This window comes from Pholis gunnellus (genome assembly GCF_910591455.1).
Source record: "Pholis gunnellus genome assembly, chromosome: 15".
Lineage (NCBI taxonomy): Eukaryota > Metazoa > Chordata > Actinopteri > Perciformes > Pholidae > Pholis > Pholis gunnellus.
The window spans coordinates 15481379-15505119 of NC_136542.1; the positions used below are offsets into that span (position 1 = coordinate 15481379).

The window sequence follows — 23741 nt, forward strand, 5'->3', positions numbered from 1 at the left end:
ATCAAAGAAGGAGCTGTGAAAATATGTGTGGAGCGTTTGTTGGGCGGTTCTAAATATTCGGAGTTTGTTAGCGCTGCAACACTTTGTGCCCTGGGAGATGGGCCTCTTCAGCAGGTTCACAGGTCGCACAGCAGCGTGCAGAGTGGCCATTGTGCTTTGTCATTTCACAGGTGACTCATATCACTACACTCGAGCATGCTGGAGGTAGAGCACTCGGAGATGCTTGCGGCATTCAAAATGCATGATTTTCAGCCTAGTGCAAACAAATCGCTTTAAAAGATCAGTTTAATCTATTTCGAGCTGTTATTATGAGCCGGGAGAGTTGTTCAGATAAAGAGACTGAAGCAGGGTTAACATCAGAGTGTTGGACAACTCTTCACGCACTTTACCCAGCGTGAGAGCTGTCAACTTTATTATTTGTTTTTTACGATACAGCGTGCATATGATTTACAATGCACACCACTAAAAGGATGGTCAGGGGGGTGAGTTACTGCGAGCCAAACTGCCGGAGACTATGCAGCGGAATACTGTAGATCATTTCAGAAAACATCTGCGGGGAAATATCAGTCACAGCAGCCATCGATGTCATCGTTGTTTGTGCTGAAAGGTTGAGGACGCAACGCTGCTTCAATCTCCGAGTCGCTGTCATCCGAGTGCCCCCAGAAAGCTATAGGTGAAGAGGAAGAAATACGAGATACATTAGAGCAGAATGTTTAACCTTCCCGGCTTTAAATGAGGTGTAACCTTTTACATCGTCAACGCACTTTCTTTCTCCAGTTAATTCTGTGCTTTCTCTATAAGCATTCCAGGATGAAGGCACTGAAGCTAAATCTTACCTTGAGTTTGACTGCACGATGAAAATGTTAACATTCCACCTTTTAATACAGCCTGATAATATGCATTACATCTATGTCCTGTTCTGTACATACAGACGAGAGCGAAGCACTCATACATTAAGATTCAACTGCTCAAGCCGTATTCAGAGGACTGTAATATTTGATTTATTTGGCAGCGCAGGTCTACAGAAATTGCTGCGAGTCTATTCAATCTATAGAGCAGTGAAGTGATGCAATCCGACACCAGTGGTCAACCGCAATGTGCCTCAACTGGAACCAGACACCATCTAGGTATGTGTTGATGAAAAATAATAATAATCTTTCTGTAGAGCAGCATTTTAAGGTTTGATCAGTAACACAGCAGTGCCAAAGTAGGACTTTTGAGTTATCTAGTAGAGGGTTTAGGTCCTGCTTGCTGGCAACATAAATCTAGGCTTTCAGCAACCTGGATTTGTCTTCCAAGGTCAATTTTCTTCATTTACACATTCTCAAAAAGGGCAGAACTGCATTTACAGAGAAATATAATCAACCTGTTAGTGTTCTCCCGTGGCTCAACATTCACCAGAAATGTGCATGCCAGTGAACGCATGCACATGAAATTGACATTTTTTATGACACGAGCAATATAATATATATATACTCACCGTTGGACTGTAGAGCAGTGTGAGCTTTTGAGTTCCTGGAAACACAAGGACAGTTATTAGCCTTGTAAAGTTATTACCTTTTTTTTTTTTTTTTTTTAAAGAGATTCTATTTTACACCAAAAAACAACCAAAAAAGGAAAAAAAAAGCAGGCAGGCGGCGCAGCAGAGGGAACTTCCTTGACTCCTGTTCTAATTGTGCAAAAGGACTTCCACAAGGCCCTCTTTATTCAAAAACAGTCCCAAAGACAGGGTTGCCAGGTTCCCATAGCTCTGATGATATCGCTATGTAAATGTGTGACCTCCGAAAAGGCTTTGATCTACCTCAATGCATATGCAATAAGGCCCCCCCCCCACCCCCCCTGTTCCACTTTTAAAGGCCTCCTCTTTAATTTACATCATCACAGAGCCTATTCAAGAGCCCACAATATAGCCTCATCATCTCCCAGGTTAGCTTTCATATCCATATGGCGTATTTGTTTGGACCTTCTATATTGGAGCGGCGTTGACGCTTTTCTAGGAAATGGGAAGAGGCCAAAAAAAAAATAGATGCAGAGTTTTAAGCAGATGAGCTCTGGCAAAAAAAACAACAACTGTTGAGCGCCTCCATCTGCATCAATTCAAACCCATGACCTCTTTGATTGTCATACTCTCAATCACGCTCATCTCCTCCTCTCTCCCTCCGCTAAGTCTTGGCACATGTGACTGTACATTGAGTATAAGGAGCAAATTACTCTGGCTGCGTTCCAATTGCCATCTTCCAAACTATATATTCCTGCTTTGCACCACTCAAGGCAGCAAGCGAGAGAACAAAACATTTTTTTTTTAAAGATGCAACTCCCATTCCTAACTGTGAGTGCTTGGTGCTAAAAGCAATACATACCATACAGCCCGTATAATCATTAGAATATAACCTTTATATTCATATGCTGAAGGGGCTTCCTGCAGGACATTTGGATGATTCTTGCATCTGTTCAGACAACATGCTGAACCTCAGGTGCTTAAAATGCTAGCAAATCAAAGCAGAGGCTGAGTCAATGAAACAGAGCCAAAAAACCGGAGAGCAAAGACACAATGGCCGATAATCGGCCTATCTGCTTGCATATGGCAGTGTTTTGTTAAAATAGAGGATTTTGTTTGGCAAAATATGTCCAAAATGATGGTATTGTTATCCCTAGACTATGCTATGTTTAAGAACAGCAAATGTGAGCTCTTTTTACTTGGCAGATTCGTTTCCTACTGCCCATACTATACTGACAGATGGCCATCAGAAAGAAAATACAATCATAGTTGTTCTGGCGACTATACAATTTCAAATATTTTGTAAAAACTATAGCTCAAAAGTCCTGATATGTTGAAAGATTATGGAACAGGCGAAGGGTGTAAAGTGAGGAGTATCAATATTTTAAAATAGCATCCACCTGCTATCCATGTTCAGCTTTTAAAGGTGAATAGGAGATAAAGTACAGACGCTGAAGCACAACTAAACCACTGCATCCATTTACAAATGTTAGGCAACAGATCTCCACCAGACGCTGCAGCAGCAAAAATACAGCAATAATCTACACGATTACTTCCTCTCCTTTGCCACAATAATAGCTGTTACGGAGAGTAAATTGGGCTTTTCTTTTCTTGAACTCCCCCCCGGGGATGGGAGTAGTCTATCAGCTGTTCCACTTCAGTGAGGGACAGGGCTGATTTCAAGACAGGGCTATTACCATAGAGAGCCCGATCTGGATCTGACCCCACCAATCTAATATTCCGTTTCCATAAACATTTATGCCGGTTCATCTTCTGCTGAGTTTCCCTTAATTGAGGCAAATTATCTGAATATGTAAGACTGGGCTGGCCAGTGTTTTACGAGCTCTGGTAGACAGGTAGACCGGTAAAATGAAGCAAATTACAGCTATTGTAATGTCTTTTTTCCCCCGCAAAGCCTCGCTCATTCTCTTTCTCCTTCCTTCACAATTCCTATTGTTGTTTATAGCGGCGTCCACAACGACCTTTACGATTGTACGATGGGTTTCACGCACAACTGGAGCTTGATGTCTCTGTATTTCCTTAATCAAACCTCTGTCTTGTTTTGTCAGTTTGCACCACACTGGTTTTCTAGGAGCTGAGTTAAAGCTCCTGAATTTACATATTGAGAACTTTTCAAGATCAGGTTGTAAAAAGACAAGTTTTGCAGGTTAGTAATGCAGTTGGAAAACAGTGGGCAAATACCAATTACACCAATAAAAACTAGGACAATCATGTCACCACATATCTCTGGTATATTGTATGCAAAAACAGCTGCACAGCTGGTCAAGAACAGTAAAAAGGTGCCGCGATTGCTACTGAAATGCAAGACAATCTGATTAAAGTCCTTTTGAGGCAGTTCTCTACATTTTTAGATCCGGTGTAGCACACTCCATTTTTTTTTTTTGCCACAATTTGCTTGGTTTGCTCCTGAGAGCAGCATCCCAATTCTGTTTCACCAAATCATTTGCGATACCTCAAGGTATATCTACTGTGGAACAAATACACACAAACTACTCCTGCAAATTTCTCACAAATACAAGTGTGGTCCGTTGAGATTGCTGTTTTGAATTGTGTCAAGGCAGACCTGTTCAGCCTCAACGACGTGCTGTACATAACATGTTCATGTACTGCAGTTAAAGTAGCAGACAATTAGACTGATAAAAGGCTGCAATCACACATCCGATCTAGGTTTACTCTATAAAAGAATGTGTCCCGTGCTGTAGTTATGCATTGACAAAAAAATCTTCATACAGAACATAATACATTTTCAAGCTAGACTACAGGCTGTGTTTCTTGGACTCACTGACTTGTAATCCTGCAGTCACATTAGGGAATGTGAGGACTGACAGAGGAAATAATGCTTACCAAGCATTTAATACAACCTCGCACACGCAGATAGCGAGAAAACTGCTTTTATTTACCCTGGCTTTTTTTGAAATTTTTTTTATAAGCTCCTGCCACCCACACACAAATGCTAATAGCACAATAGCACTTTTGCGCAGCGGTGCTTGTCTAAAGGTAAAGGGAGACCCATCACCTCATCATTCCCATCAACTCCTACTCCCATCCCAGCTATGACCCCGCAGAAACATTGTTTAGGCTCCGTTTAGGTGTACTCTTAACAGGCCTGAATGGTAGCAGGATGTAGCGCTCACTGAGGGCAAACAGTGAGAGGCAACTGTGAGTGCACCGTGAGAGGGCCCTCTCTAACATGTGAGTGCTCTCTGCTGGCAATGAGTGAGTACTGCAACTTAGAGGAAGAGGTATTGGGGCCAATGACTTCAACAAAGCGCCGCTCTCCTCCTGACTGGTGGCAGTCTAGTGGAGACGGCCAGTGCAAGGGGTGGCTGAAGGACAGATCATCTCATGTTACATTTTGTTCATGCACCATAACCCCTGTGGACTAACATAGACCCGCGTTGTCCGGCACATACACACACATCTGCATCTAAAAAATGTGACCATGTTAGTATAAAGAGCAAACCAACAAAATGCCCTTAGAAATGTCATCCTAGTAAATGACCGCAGATTTAAAAATGCATGATTATGTCCATCTATTGTCCTTTTCTCGCCTCGAACAGCCTGCAGACAGATGAAGAGTAAATACATTTAAAAAGCTTAATTGAGTCAACTATGTTACGAAGAAGCACAGAAAGTGTTTGAAAGCCAACTTGTTTGTTTTAATAGAGCAATCTTTACCGGTTTGAGTATAGCTTTTGTGAGACAGTGACCTCCTCTGGTTGGAGCCTCTAAATGCTCCCTCTCTCTATAACCCCTGTCATATTCTTTGGTCGAAACTGAAGGAGATCAACTCATTTATTGTCAAATGTTAAAAAAAAAACACATAGTCAGTACAATTTTCCAAAAACAAACATTCTCAGATGCTGCCACGTGATATTGTCTGTTAAATTGTTTACATGTGTTTCCCTTCATTCACCACTGGATTTCAGAACAGGAGTACGTCTTTCACTACCTCTTTGTCCGTTATTGTCTCTCTGTCTCCCTCTATCTCCCGCTCTCTCTCTCTCTTTCTCTCTCTCTCTATGTCCCCTCCCCTCCAGTCCTTTCTCTCAGCTCATGTCCCTCTCACCCCTCCTTCCCTCCTCCCAGTGAGCTGTCAGAGATCCACACACCAGCTCCCTGTGTGAGAGTGTGAGAGAGAGAGAGAGAGAGAGAGAGAGAGAGAGCTTCTGATTTTGACATTTTGAGTGATTTGAGGTTGAATGCTTGAGCACATCCTGTTGTCCAAGGCAAAGCTGTAAACCACTAATTGTTGAGTCAAGGTTTTTTGTCAAGCAGGCACTAGGCACAACAATCATCACACCGGCTGATAGCTGGAGGATTTTGTTTTGTATGTGTGTGCCTGTGCACATGTGTTCAAACAGGTGTGGGGGGGGGGGGGGGGTATGAAGGTATTAAAAGAAAAGAGGAAAAAAAGAAAAATAAGAAAGGAGTGGCATCTGAAATGCCTACAGTAGAAAGGAGCACAATGATTCTTTGCACGAGAGGAAGCAGTGGCATGCACTCGCATACAAAGGGGAACAAGTGGTCTTTACATGGAGTGCAGCTGCTTATTAAGACTCACTCCTTCGTGCATTATTCCTTTCATCCCCACTCAACCACAAAGTGATTTTACTTTGCCACTCACAAAGACAGCAAAAGATTTGTAATGGACAAATCAGTTGCTTCCCCACGAGTTATAATACAATAAACAGCACATTCTATGAAAGTATCTGACTGAAAAACATTGTGTGGGAGAGAGCAAGGAGGAGAGGGGTGCGGGGGGGGGGATAAAGAATATGAAAGACCTCAATTCTCTCCAACGCCATAATAGTGAAATGAGCACATATAAATGTGTTAAGAGTATCTCTTTGCATCTTGTATAGACTGCATGTATTTAATCTGTAAAGCTTATTAAGGCCCTAGTCATTGCTATGCAAAGCAGCACCCAGTGCTTTTCTCTCGCTTTTCAGCCGAGTGCAGTGTTTGGCCAATAGGACTGGCCCCCCGCCTCTCATTCTGCATTCATAACATGCAACATTTGCACAATGTATCTCTCAAAGGCCCTGAATAGAAGGCCTTAATACTCATGTAAACAACTGCAAACCAATTACTTAATGAATCGGGCCCACACATAATGAGGAGCCTCACAAAGGGCTATAAATGCATTTTTTGCACCAAAGCCTCTGCTTTAAACTACAATCCCTCTGCTGTAGTCCAGGCTTAACTGGCAAATCATAATTATTGTCTAAGACAACAGAGAGGAAGCCATTTCTGTATTTTGAGTCCAGCTCCATCCTCCTTTTGATGTCACTCATCAGCTAGCTGACAAAATAAAGCAAATAATTAACGAGGGGGGGGGGGGGGGGGGGGGGAGTAGGGGGCAGAGGAAAACACAGGAAGACCGAGAAGGAAGCGGGGCAAATAGATGGAGAAGGGGCAAAGAGAGAGCGAGAGAGAGACACAGAAAGTGTTATGCTTCTGCTTAAGTGCAGGGCTACCAGACCACTCGTGGAAGCAATAAAGCGCAAGAAGTGACTGCGGTAAGTGGAATGCTTAAATCTGAGCGTCCAGGAGAAGCAAAGAAAACACGGGGGGGGGGGGGGGGGGGAAATAGTTGGGTGACCAAAGAAAGGATTATGGTCACGGTGACTGGTCGCCGCCTCCTTCCTGCGTCAGGCATGCATTACTACCCGTTTGTCCAATTTTTGCTTGTGTCCACAACTTGTGTCTCATCATGGATCACGTCGCTCTGTAAATTTTATAATTTTTTTTGTCCTGCAAATTTTGTTTAATCACATATAGTGCGGGCATTCCACGCGCATTAATGACAACAGGACAGGCACCACCTGAGAGGGTCTGGTGCTGAAATTGGCTCATGTTTATTAAAGAGGGTGGTCACTGGGGCTGGCAGTGGCAGACATCAGCAGCTATGAAGGGCCACAATAGAGCCAGCCCATTAGGCCCTTCCCTGGGCTAATAGGCAGACTGGGAGCGCCTGCTTGCCAGGCCAGGGAGATACAGACTTCAGCCCTTGTGTCAGCGTGGTGCCCAGTAATCACATGAAATCAGAGAAGATTATTCCTCATAACGTTTACCCAGCCATTACTACAGCCCAAATGGGTTCGCAGTGAAGAGGTGCTCTGAGGACCCGACACGCAATTGCAGATTTGATGAAGTCGTGTTGATATTCAAATGTAGCCGCGGCGGTGTTAGCTTCCACCAAGCTATTTATCATTAGATCTTCTTTTCCAGCCCACTTACGGCTCTGATTTGAGAAGCCTAAATGCTTCTTCGAGGGTGAAAAATGAAAAGGACATTTGTCCTTGTCAACACTCGAGTCTCCTCCTTCCAAAACAGTTGTCCCTGATTCTCTTCTTGACATGATCTGTTTGCCTTCTGACGACAAGCCTGACACCAGTGAGATTATGACTCCCAATTTATTTTTGTGGTGGCCGTTTTTTTTGTTTTTGATTTCTAAAACCCGGCTGAAGCCAGCAAACAGTGAGTGAGAGGGGCTTTAGGGGCCTTTTGTCTTTGTAAGCGAGTTAATGGGTGGCGCCCCCTTGATCTTATGGAAATGAACAGGGAATTATGAGAGCGGCCATGCAAATGTACATCAACCACTTTGGTGTCTGGTGGCCCATTTCCTGTGGCCCGTTGAATAATAACAATGTTCTTACCGAGGGTAAGGGTCTTGATGTGAGGAGCGTTTGGCCCTCCCCAGGTCCTCTTCATGGCCATGATTTATTCCTTAAAAGAGCAAACAGGGCCAGATAAAACCATTTGATTTGGACATCTCATCACAAGCTAATCTGCAATGCATATTAACATAGAAATTTATGGTAAGGCTTATGAGGGGCAACGACTATGTATCTCAATCTTGGTGTCTTGATATGCACACTGATATCTATGTTAAGTGGTCCGTCATTGCTAAAATAATTAGATTATGAGCCAAAACAAAAAGGATGAGAAAACCTGGACTGCTTTTAGCTTAAATCTATGAGCACAAAAAATATGGTCCTGCTGTGATGTCATTATGTGAGAACATATGGCCAGTGTTGACCAATGGTTAGGCTCCCGTTGCTCGCTAGTTGCCTGGTAGAGTGGCCCGCATCCCTTACCTGAGAGGCCATCGTCCTCCTCCACCTCCTCCTCCTCCTCTTCAGAACTCTTCAGCCTTTCCTGCATGGCTGATTGTTTAAGTAACTGATAAGCTTTTGTCTCTGTTCAGGGACACACACACACACACACACACACACACACACACACACACACACACACACACACACACACACACACACACACACACACACACACACACACGGAGAAAAAAAGTCACGGTCAAATATTTGCTTAAAACCCAGGTTTCCAACTTTCAGAGGTTTCTGTTTGATGAGACAACACGCTCCAGTAGCCGAGTCTTTTGCTCTCACTGCTGGACGGAGTGAGGGGGAAAACACAGTGCTCAATCAGCTAAGCTGTTGATTCTAGCCTACAGTATGTAGCAACAGTTTCCATGAGACAGCGATCGGCATCTCACATTATCTCAGCATCCCTTACCAGGAAGGCAATGATTGATTTTCTGTTTTAAAAACACTCATAATTACTTTCCGCCACACTAAAGTAGGTATCATATTCGAGAGGGGCAAAGAGACTGTGCTGGCAAAAAACAAAAACAAAGCAGAAGTACATAATAAATAGGCTGTTGTCTCAATGAGGTTGCTGAAACACACATATCAAATCAAAAGGAGAGCGCAAAATTGTGCTCTTGAATGACCAGATCCTAACATGCTTTACTTGGTTTCATAATAAAAGTGACAATTTTAGTCATGTTCTCAGAAAACAGATGATATATACAGTGCTATTCCACCCACAGCACGTTATACTGGCATTGCTTTTACATGAAGTCATGAAAAACATAGACATGCATGCATTGGCAACTACTAGTACCAAGGTCACGGTATTTGATTGTGACATTGATGTCGCTCGCCCCAGCAAACCCATCCCCTCGCAAAACCTTTTGTCCTGTTTTCTTTTTTAATGGCGACGGCTCTTTTGATTAAGTGTAGCGATTTGAAACTGGACTCATTTCGCTGGCTGTGCACCTTAGGGATGCAGGCACATGAAACACCCAGTAGGCCATCGGATAGCCATGGGTAATATAGGGTTGCTTTACATTTCAGAGGTACGGCTTAGGGATGGGCACACCAGCTGCTTCCAGGATGCCTTCACATCTAGTATTTTTCAAGTCCAGCCTTTTCCAGAGCATTGTTTAGAAGATAATGAGAACCGATGACTGATCTCTTGCGCTTCCTACCCTGGCGTCCTGACAATTAAAGCGGCCGCATTATGCCGGGCCGGCGAATTATCAACTTTGCCGGAATGCCTCAGGCCAGGCTGAAAACATAGCTAGTGTTTTCTCGGAGATAATTAGAGAGAACTAGCACAGCTCTTCAGGTGGTACTTTGACCCTGGATTCACCTTGATCATCCTGCCTCAGCCATTGTGTAAAAGAGCCCATTATTCACTGCAGTGGGAAGAAAACAAACCACAACATAAGGACAGTGTGAATGCTGGGGCACCGGCGATGCCTTTTTACCTCTAATAGGAACACTTTCCACAGGGCTTTCGTCCTGGCTGTCCTCTTCAGCACTTTGTAGTTCTGTAAGAAAGGGAAGCGCATAGTGAGAAGCAGTGGCAGGGAGGACGGGAGTCTCGGGACAGCAATGGGAATGGGGGGGTCTTTCTTTAGCTCTGAATAGAAGCCTGTAGGAAAACTGGGCCGTGAGGGATTAATAAAAAAAGCTCTATGGTGAAATTGATTTCTTTCATAAAAGCAAAGTTTTAGTTCTCTGCAGAGGTGGTGTGCAAAAAAAAAAAAAAAAAAATAGCAGCAGTCTACGTTTGTTACCGTTAATGGTCTTGTTTCATATTACTGTGCAAAGACAGACAATGTGGGATGTTTTGGACATTTGTGGGATTCTACTGGCAACTGTGACAAAACACTCGCTGAGGGGAGAGTTAGTTTTTCACTGCTAGACAATGAAACCATTCCTCCGTAACAAATAACCAGAACCCAGCTTTTTAATATTGTAGTCCAATTAGAATGCTCCATGCCTATTTCAATACTAATAATCTTTAGTAACCTTGGATCTGTTGCTTCTGTATCGGCCTGGCAGGCTTCACATCACCGTCAGCCAGGAGAGGAGGAGGACCACACGAAGAAGAAGAAGACAAGTCACTCTCGTCCTCTGCTGAGGGCCACTCCTCACTGGACCGGGACACAAGTGTCCTCAGCAGCACTTTGGCCTGTGAGCGGCACAAATTAAAACCACACTCTTAATTGTTCCCATTTTGTGAAGAAAGTGTCAAATTGAACTCTCGCCGATTAGGCAAGTCATTTACTTTGGCCATGGCTGCTCGCACAGAGGTGCAGCCGCGGTGCCTGTTCAAACGCCAAGAGAAAATAACTTCAAATTCTCTCACTCGTTTAACTACAAAAAAAAAAAAGAGATTATTTCGCACACATTCGCTCCCGCTCTCAATCACACTTTTTTTTTTTTCTCCCTCTCTTCTCATCCATGAGATTAGAGAAGCGCCTAAAGAATGCAATCACCCTGGCGTTAATGTGCAACACGTTCCAGATATCTCCCCTCTTGGCTGCGAGAATTGAGACAAACTGCTCTCTTCCTCCCTCTCCAGCTCATTTTTTTTTTTATCTCTGGGGAGATGAGGATACACAATTAAGAGGAGCTGTTCCGGGAGATGAGGAGCAGGGAGATGCCACACACCGATTTCCTTTCTCTCCTTTTTCCCTCCCCCATATCAAATCCTGCCATCATCATCTCTCTTTCGTGATCAAAGACTGCCTCTCAGCCTCAGATGGCCATTTGCAACTTTTAATGAGCACTAATAGGGAGGGGATGATCAGGAGGATTTCGACAGTGGCAAACTTTAAGTACATTGTAAGTTGTTATCAGTAGGTCGCAGTGAAGATTGACGATGTACATGCTTTCATTTTCCTCGAGGGGAAGAGAGGCAAACACATGCCAATCTGAGCTTGCCACTTGGTATTTGATGTTGCAGCACAATAAAAACTGTCTTGATCCTTGTCCCCGATATCGGTCTTTGTTCTTTTTTTAGATTTAGTCAAATGTACCGTGGGTTGAGGGCTTTCGCGGACCCAGTGCATTTTAAATATCAATGAATGCAACTGTTAGCACTTGAATATTCAAAGGACCTCTTTGAGTGTGTGCATGCGAGCTGCATGCTCCCATTTGTCGGAGTGGTCAGGCTGTGTGGCATTGCCTGAATGGAAATTTCTGTTTGCTCTTGTGTGAGGGGAGTAAGCTGTTGTGTGAGGGGACAGAGAGGAGCAAGAGAGAGAGAGAGAGAGAGAGAGAGAGAGAGAGAGAGAGAAATAATGGGAGAAAAGGAGAAATAGAGGGAGGGATAGAGAAATAGACGGAGTAGATGGAGTGAGAGAGATAAAGGGGAGAGAAAGATTTTCACTCAGGCTTTTCCTGATGCACTTGGACAAAATGATGTAGATGGCAGTGCCTTTTGTTGGTTCATATTTTAGAGTAGCTCTACAGTCTCCCTCTTAGCCTCTCTCATTGCGTCGGGGACACTGGAGCAAGACCTCCGAGCCACAAGAACCCCGACCAAGATGAGTCCGGAGAAAATTATAACATAAAAACCTGCATGTGTATATGATCATTCCTGCAGATAGAATGCTACACTTTCTGAAAAAAAAAAGTCGGATTCTTGACAAATCTCTTGACATAATCTTTGGGGTTTTAAGTGTGAATATGCAAATGCAATTGCTTTCTTTGTTTAATTGATCTGCACAAGGTCAATGAGAGGGAAATCTAAAATAATCTTGTCCGTTGTGGAGAGGGTCCCGATGGCTGCCTCATCCCAATCGGACCCAGCTGACGGCTATACTTTTGGCTAATGCCAAATTAAAAGCAAGTGTTTCTCACATGAATACGCCACGTGAGATGAAAGAAGCCAAGCAGAGGCTGTAATTTGCGATTAGCGCATGGGTCAGGGTTTCCCTTCTGTCTAGGTCAACGTGTGGAGCAATCTGATGAGTCGGCAGGCAGGGCTTGGTTTCAAACACCAGACACAAAGAGGGCACTCAGTACCAACTACAGCTCTCTTTAAAAAAAAAAAAAAAAAAAACATGCAAAGAAACAAAAACACAAGCCTTTTCGGAGAAAAGAAAAAAAAAAAGAAGGCATGTCACTACAATCATATGTGGGTGTGTGGGTGTCAGCAAATGCAAGTGTGTGTGTCCTCCTATTTGTGTGTGTGCATGTGTGTGTGTGTGGCGGCAGTGTGCGTGCCTCCAACGCTACCTGGTGGCTGTAGGTGGCATGGCGCTCCAGCAGCAGCGGCGTGAACAGCTGGACCAAGCGCTCAGTGCTGAGGACACGGCGCTCCTTCAGCAGAAGGGCGTGCTTGAACCAGCGATCCCACAGCCGAGCGGCATCGGGAGGGAGGCTGGCGCTGTGGTGAGGGTGGGTGGGGGGGTGGTGGCAGAGAAAGAGAGGCTGTCTCACTGAATACACAGTGGGATATCTGTAAATAACTTACAATTGCACCTCCTTACAGTGAGAGATGCTTTGATTATCAGGAAAATAGAAATGGCTTACAAATTTTGACCATGAATAAAATGCATTTTCTTTTCTTTTTTTTTTCAAGCAAGCTTTCTCCAAAAGGCTGCTCGCTAGTCCGTCTTAACACTTCAGAAGATATAGAAAACTAATGGATTCACGTTAAACACTGAATAGACACACAGCAATACAGCACCTGGTTGAAAACTAGACAAAAGGTCAAAGAGCCAACAGGCATCTCCACAGAAAAGAGAGGGAGACTGCTAGATGTGTTTCTTTGCACCGAGTGCATAGCAGGGAAGGTCTCGGTGAAATCAATAGAGTAGTGAAGCAGAGCATGGATTTGGCTCAGAGTATTAACTACCCATTATCCAAAGGACTGGAAGTCACAGATAGGGCATTTTAGTTTACTCATGACATTCACCCATGTGGCGCTACCGCAGGAGGTGACACCCAAGATGACCTTTACATGTGTGGACAGGGGGGACTGTATCGAATGGCAGCGTGAAAAATCTCACTGACTGTTGTGAGCGCGTGCCCTCTCCTGGTTCAAGGAAAAAAATATATATACTGCATATATATATATGTATATATATATTGTCTGAAAAGTGGAATTAATTTTTATTATAAGTCTGGTCTCTATGAAAAGAAAGGTCTATTGAACCCTGTAGCTTTCAGAGCATTGACATGTTGTGCTCTGAATGACTCCGTTATAGCACTACTTACTAGTAGTTCAAAATGTCAGTGTCTACCCAAAACACACTGTATTACACTGTACCACAACTATATTTTATCATAGAACTGCTTTTATCCCGGCATCTCAGAGGTTGCGGTTTGTCACAAACGCAACATAATGCAATGTTACGTAACGCAAAGTGAAAGCCAACACGAGTGATTTACATTTACATTGTGATTTACGATCCCACAATCACGAGCTTCATTAAGCTGGGGGGGGGGGGGGGGGGGGGGGGGGGTAAAAAAACAAAAAACACTGACACCGGTCGTTGGTTTTGGGTTCAGACAAACCAGGAGGCCTTACCTTATTGCATTAGGCTCAGTGCTGGACTGCTGAGCACCCACTAGATCCTGTGGTAGCAGGCAGCCCTTTGCCGTGCTCCATGACAACCTCTGAAGCTCATGAAGGATGACTGCTCCACATGCTTCAAGGTCCTCGTCATTCAAGCCCGCTCCACGGTTACAAAGGCTGTCCAATATATAGAGAGCAGTCAGCTATTGCCATGGAGCCCCGGGCTCAGGCGGGTCAGGAGCACATGGAGTACATCCAGCAGCTGCTAACACTTCACACATGCAGCATACAAGCATGATCATACACACCGATGCACATGCACACTTGCTCACATAATATCACAGCAAGACTAAACATTAGACTGAGGGTCGCGACACAAGATGGCCACTCTCTTCACGAGTGCAGATATTGTTGACATCATTTACAGCGCTCGTGTTTGCATAGAAGGGGATGAGTGTAAACTGGGTTTAAAAAAGGAAAGAGGAGCTTTCATTTTCCAGACATTTATCCGTACTTTACGACAAGAACTCCAATTATGGTAAATTAATCATGCTATGAAATATAAAAGGCTTATGAAAAATAAGCCCAGTCTAATGAAACACATTCTCCATCCTCCATCTCCCTGACTTCCAATAACAATTCAACAGGGCGGTTACTATAACAATCTCATGTGTTTGAAAACCTCTCAGAAATAAAGACGTGTGCATGTTGGTGATGACACTTCATCTAAAGTGAGAGCCCTTGGCAGAAGGATAATATGTTTTCCCCGTCTGCACAAACCGCTCCATGGCCGTTAAATAAATACACACAGCATTCCGATTAGAGGAGGGGGGGAGATAAGATTGTTGAAGTCGGAGGAAAGACAGGAAGGGAGTACCTGATAATTCTATTGAGTTGTCTTCCATCAATCGAAGAGTCCGCGTACACACTGGTCCGTTCGCCATGGAGTCGTCCTTCGATGTTGTCTAGCAGATTGAAGAATCCTTCCTGGCAGAGACTAAATACATATTACCCATTAACGTGGTGAGAGGAAATACAAACGGAGGCCAAGTGATCGATTATCCTGCTATTTGTAGGTGAAAAGAGAAAAAGAAAAGAGGATTCACTTTGATCTGAAAATCGGTGATGCGTTTTTCTAGGCAATTTCCTTGAGGTACAGTACTCAAGGACTGCTGGAGGAATCTGATCTTTAGAATGGTACCTCCACATAACAGGACTTTTCAAAGCACGCCGATGATGCCACATGTAGCGACAGGCTGTGTGAGCTTGTAGAACTAGCTGCCGGCTGTTGAAGTAGAACTTTAAATAAGCTTTTAACAGTTAACTTCATCATAAATATGTAATATGATTATACAAAAATAATGAAAATATTAACAACTATGTAGCATTACTACCACCACCATCTCACATTAAAAGGAAGAAAAAAAAAAGGTTCCAAAAAAAAGGGGCCTCAAAATGATTTCTTTTGGTGAGAGATTTACACTTTAATCTGGTCCTGTGTGAGGCTGCAAAATGAGAAATGGATGCCTAATGCATGTGGATATTGGGAATTCATCTCTTTCTTGCGCATTAAGCTCTGGGTGGCCCTCATTCAATTCTCCCATGAAACCCCAAGCCGAGAGATCCTGAGCCCCCCTACATAAAAGGGGCCAAAAAGAATTTATGACAATCTGTAATGGGCTCCTGGGTTAGGGGTCAGCAAACAATTGCTCCCTCTTTTTTGCAGGTTGTTTCCTGGTAACATCCTGATTAAGCTGGCAGCTTGAATAATATCCATGACATTCTGTAGTGTGCAATCCGTCTGTGCTAAGTCCTCTTCAGCGAGGCTGAAGTAGCATAGGCAAAAGCTCCATCTTTTTTTTTTTTCCACTCTCTCTCCCTTATCATCAGCATGGGCCTTGAAATATTCATCTTTCTTTTTTCCACTTTATTTGTCAACGCTCTTCAAAAAGAGACCTTTAGAGAGGGAGAAAGTGAATTAGTTTGTGTTTTTTCTGCAAAACCACTCTCTCTCTCTCTCTCTCTCTCATTGTATTGTCGCCAGCTTTCATGTCAAGGTCCCCAACCTCACTTTAGATGCTGCCGTTGTCCGCGCGTCGACATCATAGGGGCGCATTGTTAGCTAGGAGGAAGAGGTCAGCCTCGCTGCAGCGATATTGGTCTAAGGTGTACAGTAGGGGCTCCGGTGTGATTTATCACACGGAATGGTCTCATTGTTGAGTGATTGGTGTCAGAAAGATCTCCCCTGGCAGGCACAGACGGCAAATATGACACAAAGGAATGGAAAAATGTACCACAAGTAAGAACACTTTGAGTGCAGGGATACATCTGGGATATGTCCCACCACACTGTGAGCACGCAGTTTACAAAAGTACTGTGTGGCAATGTGCAATAACTTCAAAGAGACTAGATAAAACCAGAGAAATCTACTGAGACATCTTTGTAAAACAACGAAATAAATTCAAAGTAATGCCCTAATGACATTGCAAAACGTTTAAATAATTTTTAAGCCTAAATAGCTTACGTTCCATCTCTCGACTTGAACTGGATTTTTTTTGTATGGCGTTCTTGCCACCAATGAGGCAGAACCATCCTGCAGTTCAGGGATGACATATTTGAGAGCAGGACACAGTGGGGCCATTATGATGAGTCTGGAAGAAAAAACCTGGAGGATATTTCAGTCATGTACCCTCATTCACCCCAGCCATGCTGGAGGAGAAATATAATGGGATAATCTAATGAATTGCCAAGGCTTGTTTTTCCTGACTGTGAGCTGAATGGAGGGAGCGATATAAACTCTAACCTTAAGAGAGAGAGAGAGAGAGAGAGGGAGAGGATAGAGCCTGGATGCTCTCTGAGCTTTACATCAAAGCCTCTGGTTTTCTCCTCATACACAGAAGCCCTTCGTGTTAACAATGAAAGCTGCAGCCCCCACCACCGCCTCCCCGGTGGAGGCTAACTGCAGCTCCTCTTGAGGTCACGCTATGAACAGTATAGCAGACCACACAGAAACGCATGTCAAGAAGATCCTAAAATAAAATCCCACTTTTTTACAACACACTCGAAAAATGCTCAGAAATATTGCGTTTGTTTTGAATCGCATTATTGTGAGCAAATGTGCAAGTGGGTACTTCATCGAAAAAAATAAAATGTTGAACAGTAAACAAGCGTAATGTCCATGATCCGAGGACGGGAACAACAACAAAAAAGGGACTGTCCCTGAGAATATGGTAAAGGAAAGATCTGCATAACAAACAGAGTTTTTCTCTGCTTTTTCAAGGAAATACTGTATATTGTAGGGAAATTGAAGAAGCTCTGGGCGCAAACATTCACACAGGATTTTCTGTGGCTCTAACCCCATCCAAAATTATCCTTCAACTCAGAGGCCATCATCACGCTAAGGATTTGTGGCTGTAAGTGCTGTCCACATGCCCACCCTCCAGAACACTCTATGGTGCCACAAATTTCCTCCTCCACTGGGGACTTCCTGAGGTCTCTCAAGCAGAAAATTGCTCTGTTACAGCATTATCTTGGATTATGGCAATATTGTTGGTGACAGGTCCTGAGCTCTCCCTATAAGATGCATCACTGCCACCACCGCAGCCGCCGCTGAGCCAGATAGAGCATGGCGGCATGGACCGTGACTCCCACAATCCCCCTCTGTCAGCCTCTGATGTGATGGTGGCAAGGACTGTGCGGTGTCTTCACCTGCTCCTATCACTAACAGCCCTCTGTGGTTCAGCGTGGCTGTGCAGAACATTCTCCTTTCCCAGCATGCTTAGCCTTAAATCTTAGGGTGGGGGGTGAGAAAGAAACACTGACTGCGTTTGTGCGCCTTTTAAGAAGTGTGTTGCCATAAAGCAATTTGTTAGTGTTTTTCTTCCGCTTTCCACTTCCAGACAATATACAGAAGTCACACATACCGTACCTTTCCAATGTCCCCACTGGAGCTGAGGATTCACAGTTTAACTGTGGTGTGTTCTTGGACCCGTCGGAGTGGAGGGATGATTCAGGACTGCGCCTATTGTGATCATCGCTCCCTCCAGAAGTGGCATTCCTCTCAGGTGCCACACCCTCAGGCGGATCCTCTTCCAGCTCAGATTGTGTCAGCGAAATGGACAGGTCACTAACACTGCTCTCCGACAACAGCACATCGGAGCTCGGTGTGCTGACGCTCCCGCGTCTACCTGAATGTTAACACATATAAATATTTAAGTCAAGGCGGTAAAACGATACTACGAGGTAATAAGCGAGCAGATAGCATTGCAAACCTGGTATATCCTGAGCTTCTTTTCCCAAAGTGGTTTGAGGCATGAAATGGCCGAGACCTCGCTCTCCGTCTTCCATTACGGCTGGCTGATGAGCCACCTCTCGGGAGTCAGTGTGTTCTGCAGGGGAATAGTCAGCCTTCATGAGTCTACTGCTGCTGGGAGACGCACTCTTCTCGGGCCGCGTCAAGGTCACCAGAGGTGATGGTTCTTGTTCATCATCACTTCCGAAAGGCACTTTGCCAGCTGCGCCTGTTAAGGCACAAATGGACGGAACAGATGGGAGCGCCGCCATCGTTCTTTCATGTTTGTCACTCAAATTACAGCCGTCAGGGGAATCGTTTGAGCCTGAAATGTCATCTGATAAATGTGCTCGGATGCTGGCGGCATCCTCTCCGCCAACTCTGAAGTCCTTCAAAAGGCCACTTGGTAGACGTTCGCGGGAGTGCACGCTGCGATTGGGTGAACGATGCAATGCTTGGTGTGAGTGTACACTTGTGGTGCCAGCTTCAGCGTCAGACCCTCCGGAGGTCTGGCGGCCCATAGAAATTACCGCTGGTGGTTGTTTAAAATCCCGAGCTGGGTGAGAGAGGGAGCTGTCCTGGTGCTGTCTGTACACAGCTTCATCCTGCAAATATGGGAGACAGTAAATAATCTATGAAATATATTCATTTTTGGCAACACAATTCACAATACCTTAATTAGACCTTAATAATATTTGTAAATAAATACAATTTTCAAAGACTTCAAATTTCTTGCTTAGGTTGAAAGACCCTATTTTGAAAGAAATTCAAGTATGTTAACTATCCACTTTACGGATTTGAATGAGTATCTTATTTGGGCCAAGGTCAGAATTCTTTCCACAACATCTTTTAGAAGAATGTCTCAGGATCAATGCTTTAACTTTTCATCTTATTAGAAATCCTTTAGACAAGTTTTGATTCATGTCTGCAATGTCACCAAGGGTTGGGGGGGGGGGAGGAGAGTGAAGCAAAAAAGCCTCCCTCCAAACATAATAACAAAAAGCATGGCTTCTGTTTCTTTTCTGATAAGCGTCTTAAATACCAAACAGTTAGCTGCTTAATAACATTCACTGTAAACCATGCAGCCTTGCCCAGCAGATCCACAAAGTAGGTAAAAAAAAAAAAAAAAGAGGAAAAGTTAATTTCTTGGCTGAGTGATTCCATCGGTAGCTGCAGGGCAAAGTAGAAAGTGTTTCACTAAAGTAGCAATTGATTCTTCTATCAATCTGCGGCACGCGTGTGCTCTTCCAAGGAATGTATTAAATATGAAAATCATATCCCGTTATCATCTGTCTCCAGCTTTCAGCCCGGTAAGCTTCCCTTAATGAATGCTGCAGCCTGAGGGACATGCACACTGCCAGCCAATGGCTTGTATGCATAATGGAGTGACGGTACCATTTTGCTCATTACAATATCGACAGGCTGACGGGGGTTTTCGCACACAGTTACAAGTGACTGCTCTAGACGGCATGCTCCAAGTTATTATGAGATGTCTTAGACATTTCATCTAAAAGAGCTTTAACTGCTTTAAGTGAAGGGAGAAAGCAGCTATGGACTTGAACTACATCGCTTGTACAGATGCACCAGCTCGGATTAGACACCTGTGCTATTGCAGATACACAGTTTAAATGTAGACTCCTCTACAGATTTACCAGGCATAATGTCTACTTGCCTCTGTTATTCTAAATCTGAAAACATAGCTTGATAGAACTGAGATTTGCGTAAACATATAAAAACAAAAGGATCCAACAATTGAAAAAAAAAAAAAGCAAGTGCTATTTTTCCACCATAAGAAAGTATGTGTAAAAACACACAGGCGCACAAACACAGTACACACAATACACAGAAGATTTGACACGTGTAAAGGACAAATATGCTACTTCCAAACGTGAATGCTATTCATATTACCATACTAATAGTTTATGTCAAAGATATTTGCATTACCGCTGCTGCATCAAGCCCTTTCCCTATATTCTTCTTTGCTTCCATGAATCTGGAAATCTTTTTGAAAACGTCAGCCTGTAAGAGATGTAAAGACAGAATGATACAGAGATAAGAGTAAGATAAGAGCAGAAAAGTGACAGGAGCATGATAGACATAACATTTAAGTGACGTGTGACAGGCAAACCCCACTCTTGGTGCAAACACTAGGAATCAGTCTGTTAAAAACGCTGCGATAGTGTTGTAGAATATTATCTGCATGTGGTGTGAAAGCAGAGGTGACAGCGTCGAGCATCAGTCAATCACAGCGGGTTTTCCCAAGTGAGTGTCCTCCGCGTAGCTGCTGACACCCTTTAACATTTATCTGACCGGCCACAGACTAACTTACTGCCTTAATCCCAACTCCAATTAAAAAAAGCTAATGGCCATTTGAAGGGCACTTGGATTAGCTCAAACAAGCCAGACCTTTTCATCAGAACAATGGCAGTTTACAGAAGCAGTTTAAAAAAAAGGCCGCTTTCATGAATTCTCATTTGCCCCACTCTTGTTTTTAAATGTTAGCCAATACTAATAAAGATTACACTGAAATTGTCATAAATGTACGCACCTACCTACACTTTACTCCCTGGCCATTTGAGAATTTATGGTTTTCATCGCACAGAAAACATTTCGACAACAACATTCAGGGTGACTTTAGACGATGGAAAACAACGAGCAACAGGACCACCAAAATAACAACAGACATGTAGGACTCATAAAGCATCAAGAGGAAATAAACCAACTGCTTGAGGGGAGAGAATGACTAAACCTCTGGAGCACTTCAGAGTCTCTATATTGGGCAATTAACTCAGCGAGTCATAATTAGCCAATTTTGTTAATTTGATATTAAGCTGTCAAGCACTGTCGTTGAGTTTTAAGTGATAATCTGACTCGCTCATTGTTTTCCCCCTCGTTCATTTGCTTGTCGTGATAAATTGCACAGTTTGAGTGTTTACTATTGTCACATCAAGCAATTGCAAGCAACTATTACTACTCTGTGTTAAATTACAGCACGGCATTAAAGCAAATGTGCATCCAACACATGCTATAATAATTATTATACATTCCTTACAAAATGATATTGTTCTTATTCTAAAGTCATGGTGTATTGTGTACAAATGGTTTTTTTTAAACACACAGTATTCACAAAAATGAATAAACAATTAAATGCAATAAAATATTTTAGAGAAAAGTACAATTTTCCAAACCTGCATGGTAAACCATGTGGGCACGGTGTTTGTTCAGATTGCTCTTAATAAAACTCCATAATGAGAAAAACTATTCCACTGAACAAATAAAATGTGTGTGTGTGTGTGTGTGTGTGTGTGTGTGTGTGTGTGTGTGTGTGTGTGTGTGTGTGTGTTATACCTTTTGTTGTTGCAGGGGACAATGGTCAGGACTATATTTCTTCATGCAAATTTCTATGCACTCCACATCTCTCAGAAGCTCAAGGTTTCTCATTTTTGCTCGTGCTCCCCTGTCACAGATTTCCTTGAGATAACTGCGCAGTTTGGAACGCTTTATCTGTGAGCTGAAGGCAGTGGAGAACTATTATTCCAAAGAAATGTTATCTAGGAACATTGTCAAAAAATAAGAGCTAGACTTTTCAGAGGAAAAAGGTTAAGCACAATACGTTTTAAATTGAAATCTTATTCTCAATTCTCCTATCAGCTGTTTCGACCCAGCACATTATTATTTATGAGAATCAATTTACGATGAAAACAGGCTGTTCAGCTTACATCCAAAAGGTGCAATGTGCTTGTAACACTCTCTCTCTCTCACACACACAAACACACACACACACACACACACACACACACACACACACACACACACACACACACACACACACACACACACACACACACACACCACGACTGTGGTGATATTGTTTATAACAATTCAGATGAACACAAAAGCCAGTGCCTACTCCAATTAAAAATAAAAAAGTGACTATGCATCTATACAGAATACACCGTATGTATACACATTAAACATACGTATAAATTGTAGTTTTGGAAAACAAATTTTACATACATTTAGGGCTCGCTACTTAAATGTCTCATAAATCTAAGTTACAGCTTAATATGAAAGAAAAATCATAAGAACAAGGTATGGTGAGTCAGGGTATAAGAACAATATATGTATTGATATACAGTAAATCTGTATAACTTACACTCTATTATCGGATCTGGAGTAAGCAAACAGTTCCCTCTCCAGCTCCAGCCTCCGTTTCTCCCTGCACACACAAGTCAGAGGAACTGTCACCCGTGGTTTGCTTGGGTAATGAATGGGTAATTAGCACTAATATTAACGGTACTTACCTATTTAACGTTACTCGTTAACAATTTGTAATGCATATGCTAATGTTGACATGCAAATACGCTATGTTACATAATATCAGCTAACAGTACATGCGTATGTTATTGTTGATACACTGTACGAATTAGCTAATGCTAACTCCATACAAACAAGCGCGAGCATTAGTTTCGGGGTAACTTGGCTAATATGTGGATGCTAACGTATCACGGTTCATGTCAGGTTAGCTTTCCATTCATCTGCATGCAAGAACAGCCGCTGTTAGCTAGAGATAGCGCCCAAAGTATATAGACTGCCGTGACTTCGCTGGTTAGCTAAGTAGCTAGCCTGCTCCCTCCTTGTGGGAAGCGGCAGGAGGAGGCTACCGGGCGGCAGAGATCAGAACTCGAGTCCGCGGTCTCTCCCAAACCACGTCCCGTCAACGAAAAAGAGGGAAAGCTCACCTGTTATGCATAATTTGTTGGATCGATGTTATCTTCTCATAATACTTGTCATCGCTGCGAGCCATGTTTGTCATTTTCGTCCGCTTTGGCGCTGCTCCAGAGCCGAGACGAGGGGAAAGGAGGTGGAGGAAGACGGCCGGTGTTTACATTGGTTACCATGAGCACCGCTTCCCAGAAGTCCCTGCTGATGAAAAACAGAGAACACGTGGTGCGAGTACGGGCGGGAGCCCCCCTCCTTGCTTCCGTTTTAAAAGTTATTTGTACATGGGAGAGGTATGCCGTTTACGACATAAAAGTGGTTAAGTTAAAAAAAAAAAAGGTCGAGACAAATGTTTCGGGTAAGAAAACTGTAATTTTTCCAACAACTCTTACAAATATTTACTGAAACAGCCCTTTTAGAAAGTGTAAAACTAGATATAAGTTTCAACTCTATATGAATGCTGTGTTTTTGTTACCAAGGTTAAGTCAAATATACCGTATACTTCAGAAAACCCCACCGTTTGCTTACAAAAAATGTCTGCAACATTCGAGGTAAATACCAGCCATTAAAAGGCTATCT

At 43.3% G+C, this 23741-nt stretch overlaps 1 protein-coding gene across 1 annotated transcript; it reads right to left on the reverse strand.

The window, feature by feature from the left end:
- Positions 1 to 474: 474 nt before the first annotated feature.
- On the reverse strand, positions 475 to 23308 carry kiz (kizuna centrosomal protein). Its single transcript, XM_079174131.1, has 15 exons — positions 23183 to 23308; positions 22597 to 22659; positions 21789 to 21951; positions 20385 to 20459; positions 18421 to 19045; positions 18078 to 18336; positions 15027 to 15146; positions 14162 to 14326; positions 12865 to 13015; positions 10648 to 10810; positions 10101 to 10163; positions 8623 to 8724; positions 8182 to 8251; positions 1481 to 1515; positions 475 to 667 (listed from the first exon to the last, which is right to left on the reverse strand). Exons 1-15 carry the CDS (start codon positions 23254 to 23256, stop codon positions 564 to 566), a joined length of 2232 nt encoding a protein of 743 aa, XP_079030257.1. The 5' UTR covers positions 23257 to 23308; the 3' UTR covers positions 475 to 563.
- Positions 23309 to 23741: the final 433 nt, after the last annotated feature.

Bases quoted from the DNA above. Each gene is read 5' to 3' on its own strand.
- kiz (XM_079174131.1), bottom strand. From the start codon at position 23,256: ATGACAAACATGGCTCGCAGCGATGACAAGTATTATGAGAAGATAACA. The intron at 19,046-20,384 runs GTAATGCAAATA...CCATATTTGCAG, and splicing joins AAGGGCTTGATGCAGCAGCG to GATGAAGCTGTGTACAGACA. The intron at 8,252-8,622 runs GTAAGGGATGCG...TGCTCTTTTAAG, and splicing joins GGAGGACGATGGCCTCTCAG to GAATAAATCATGGCCATGAA.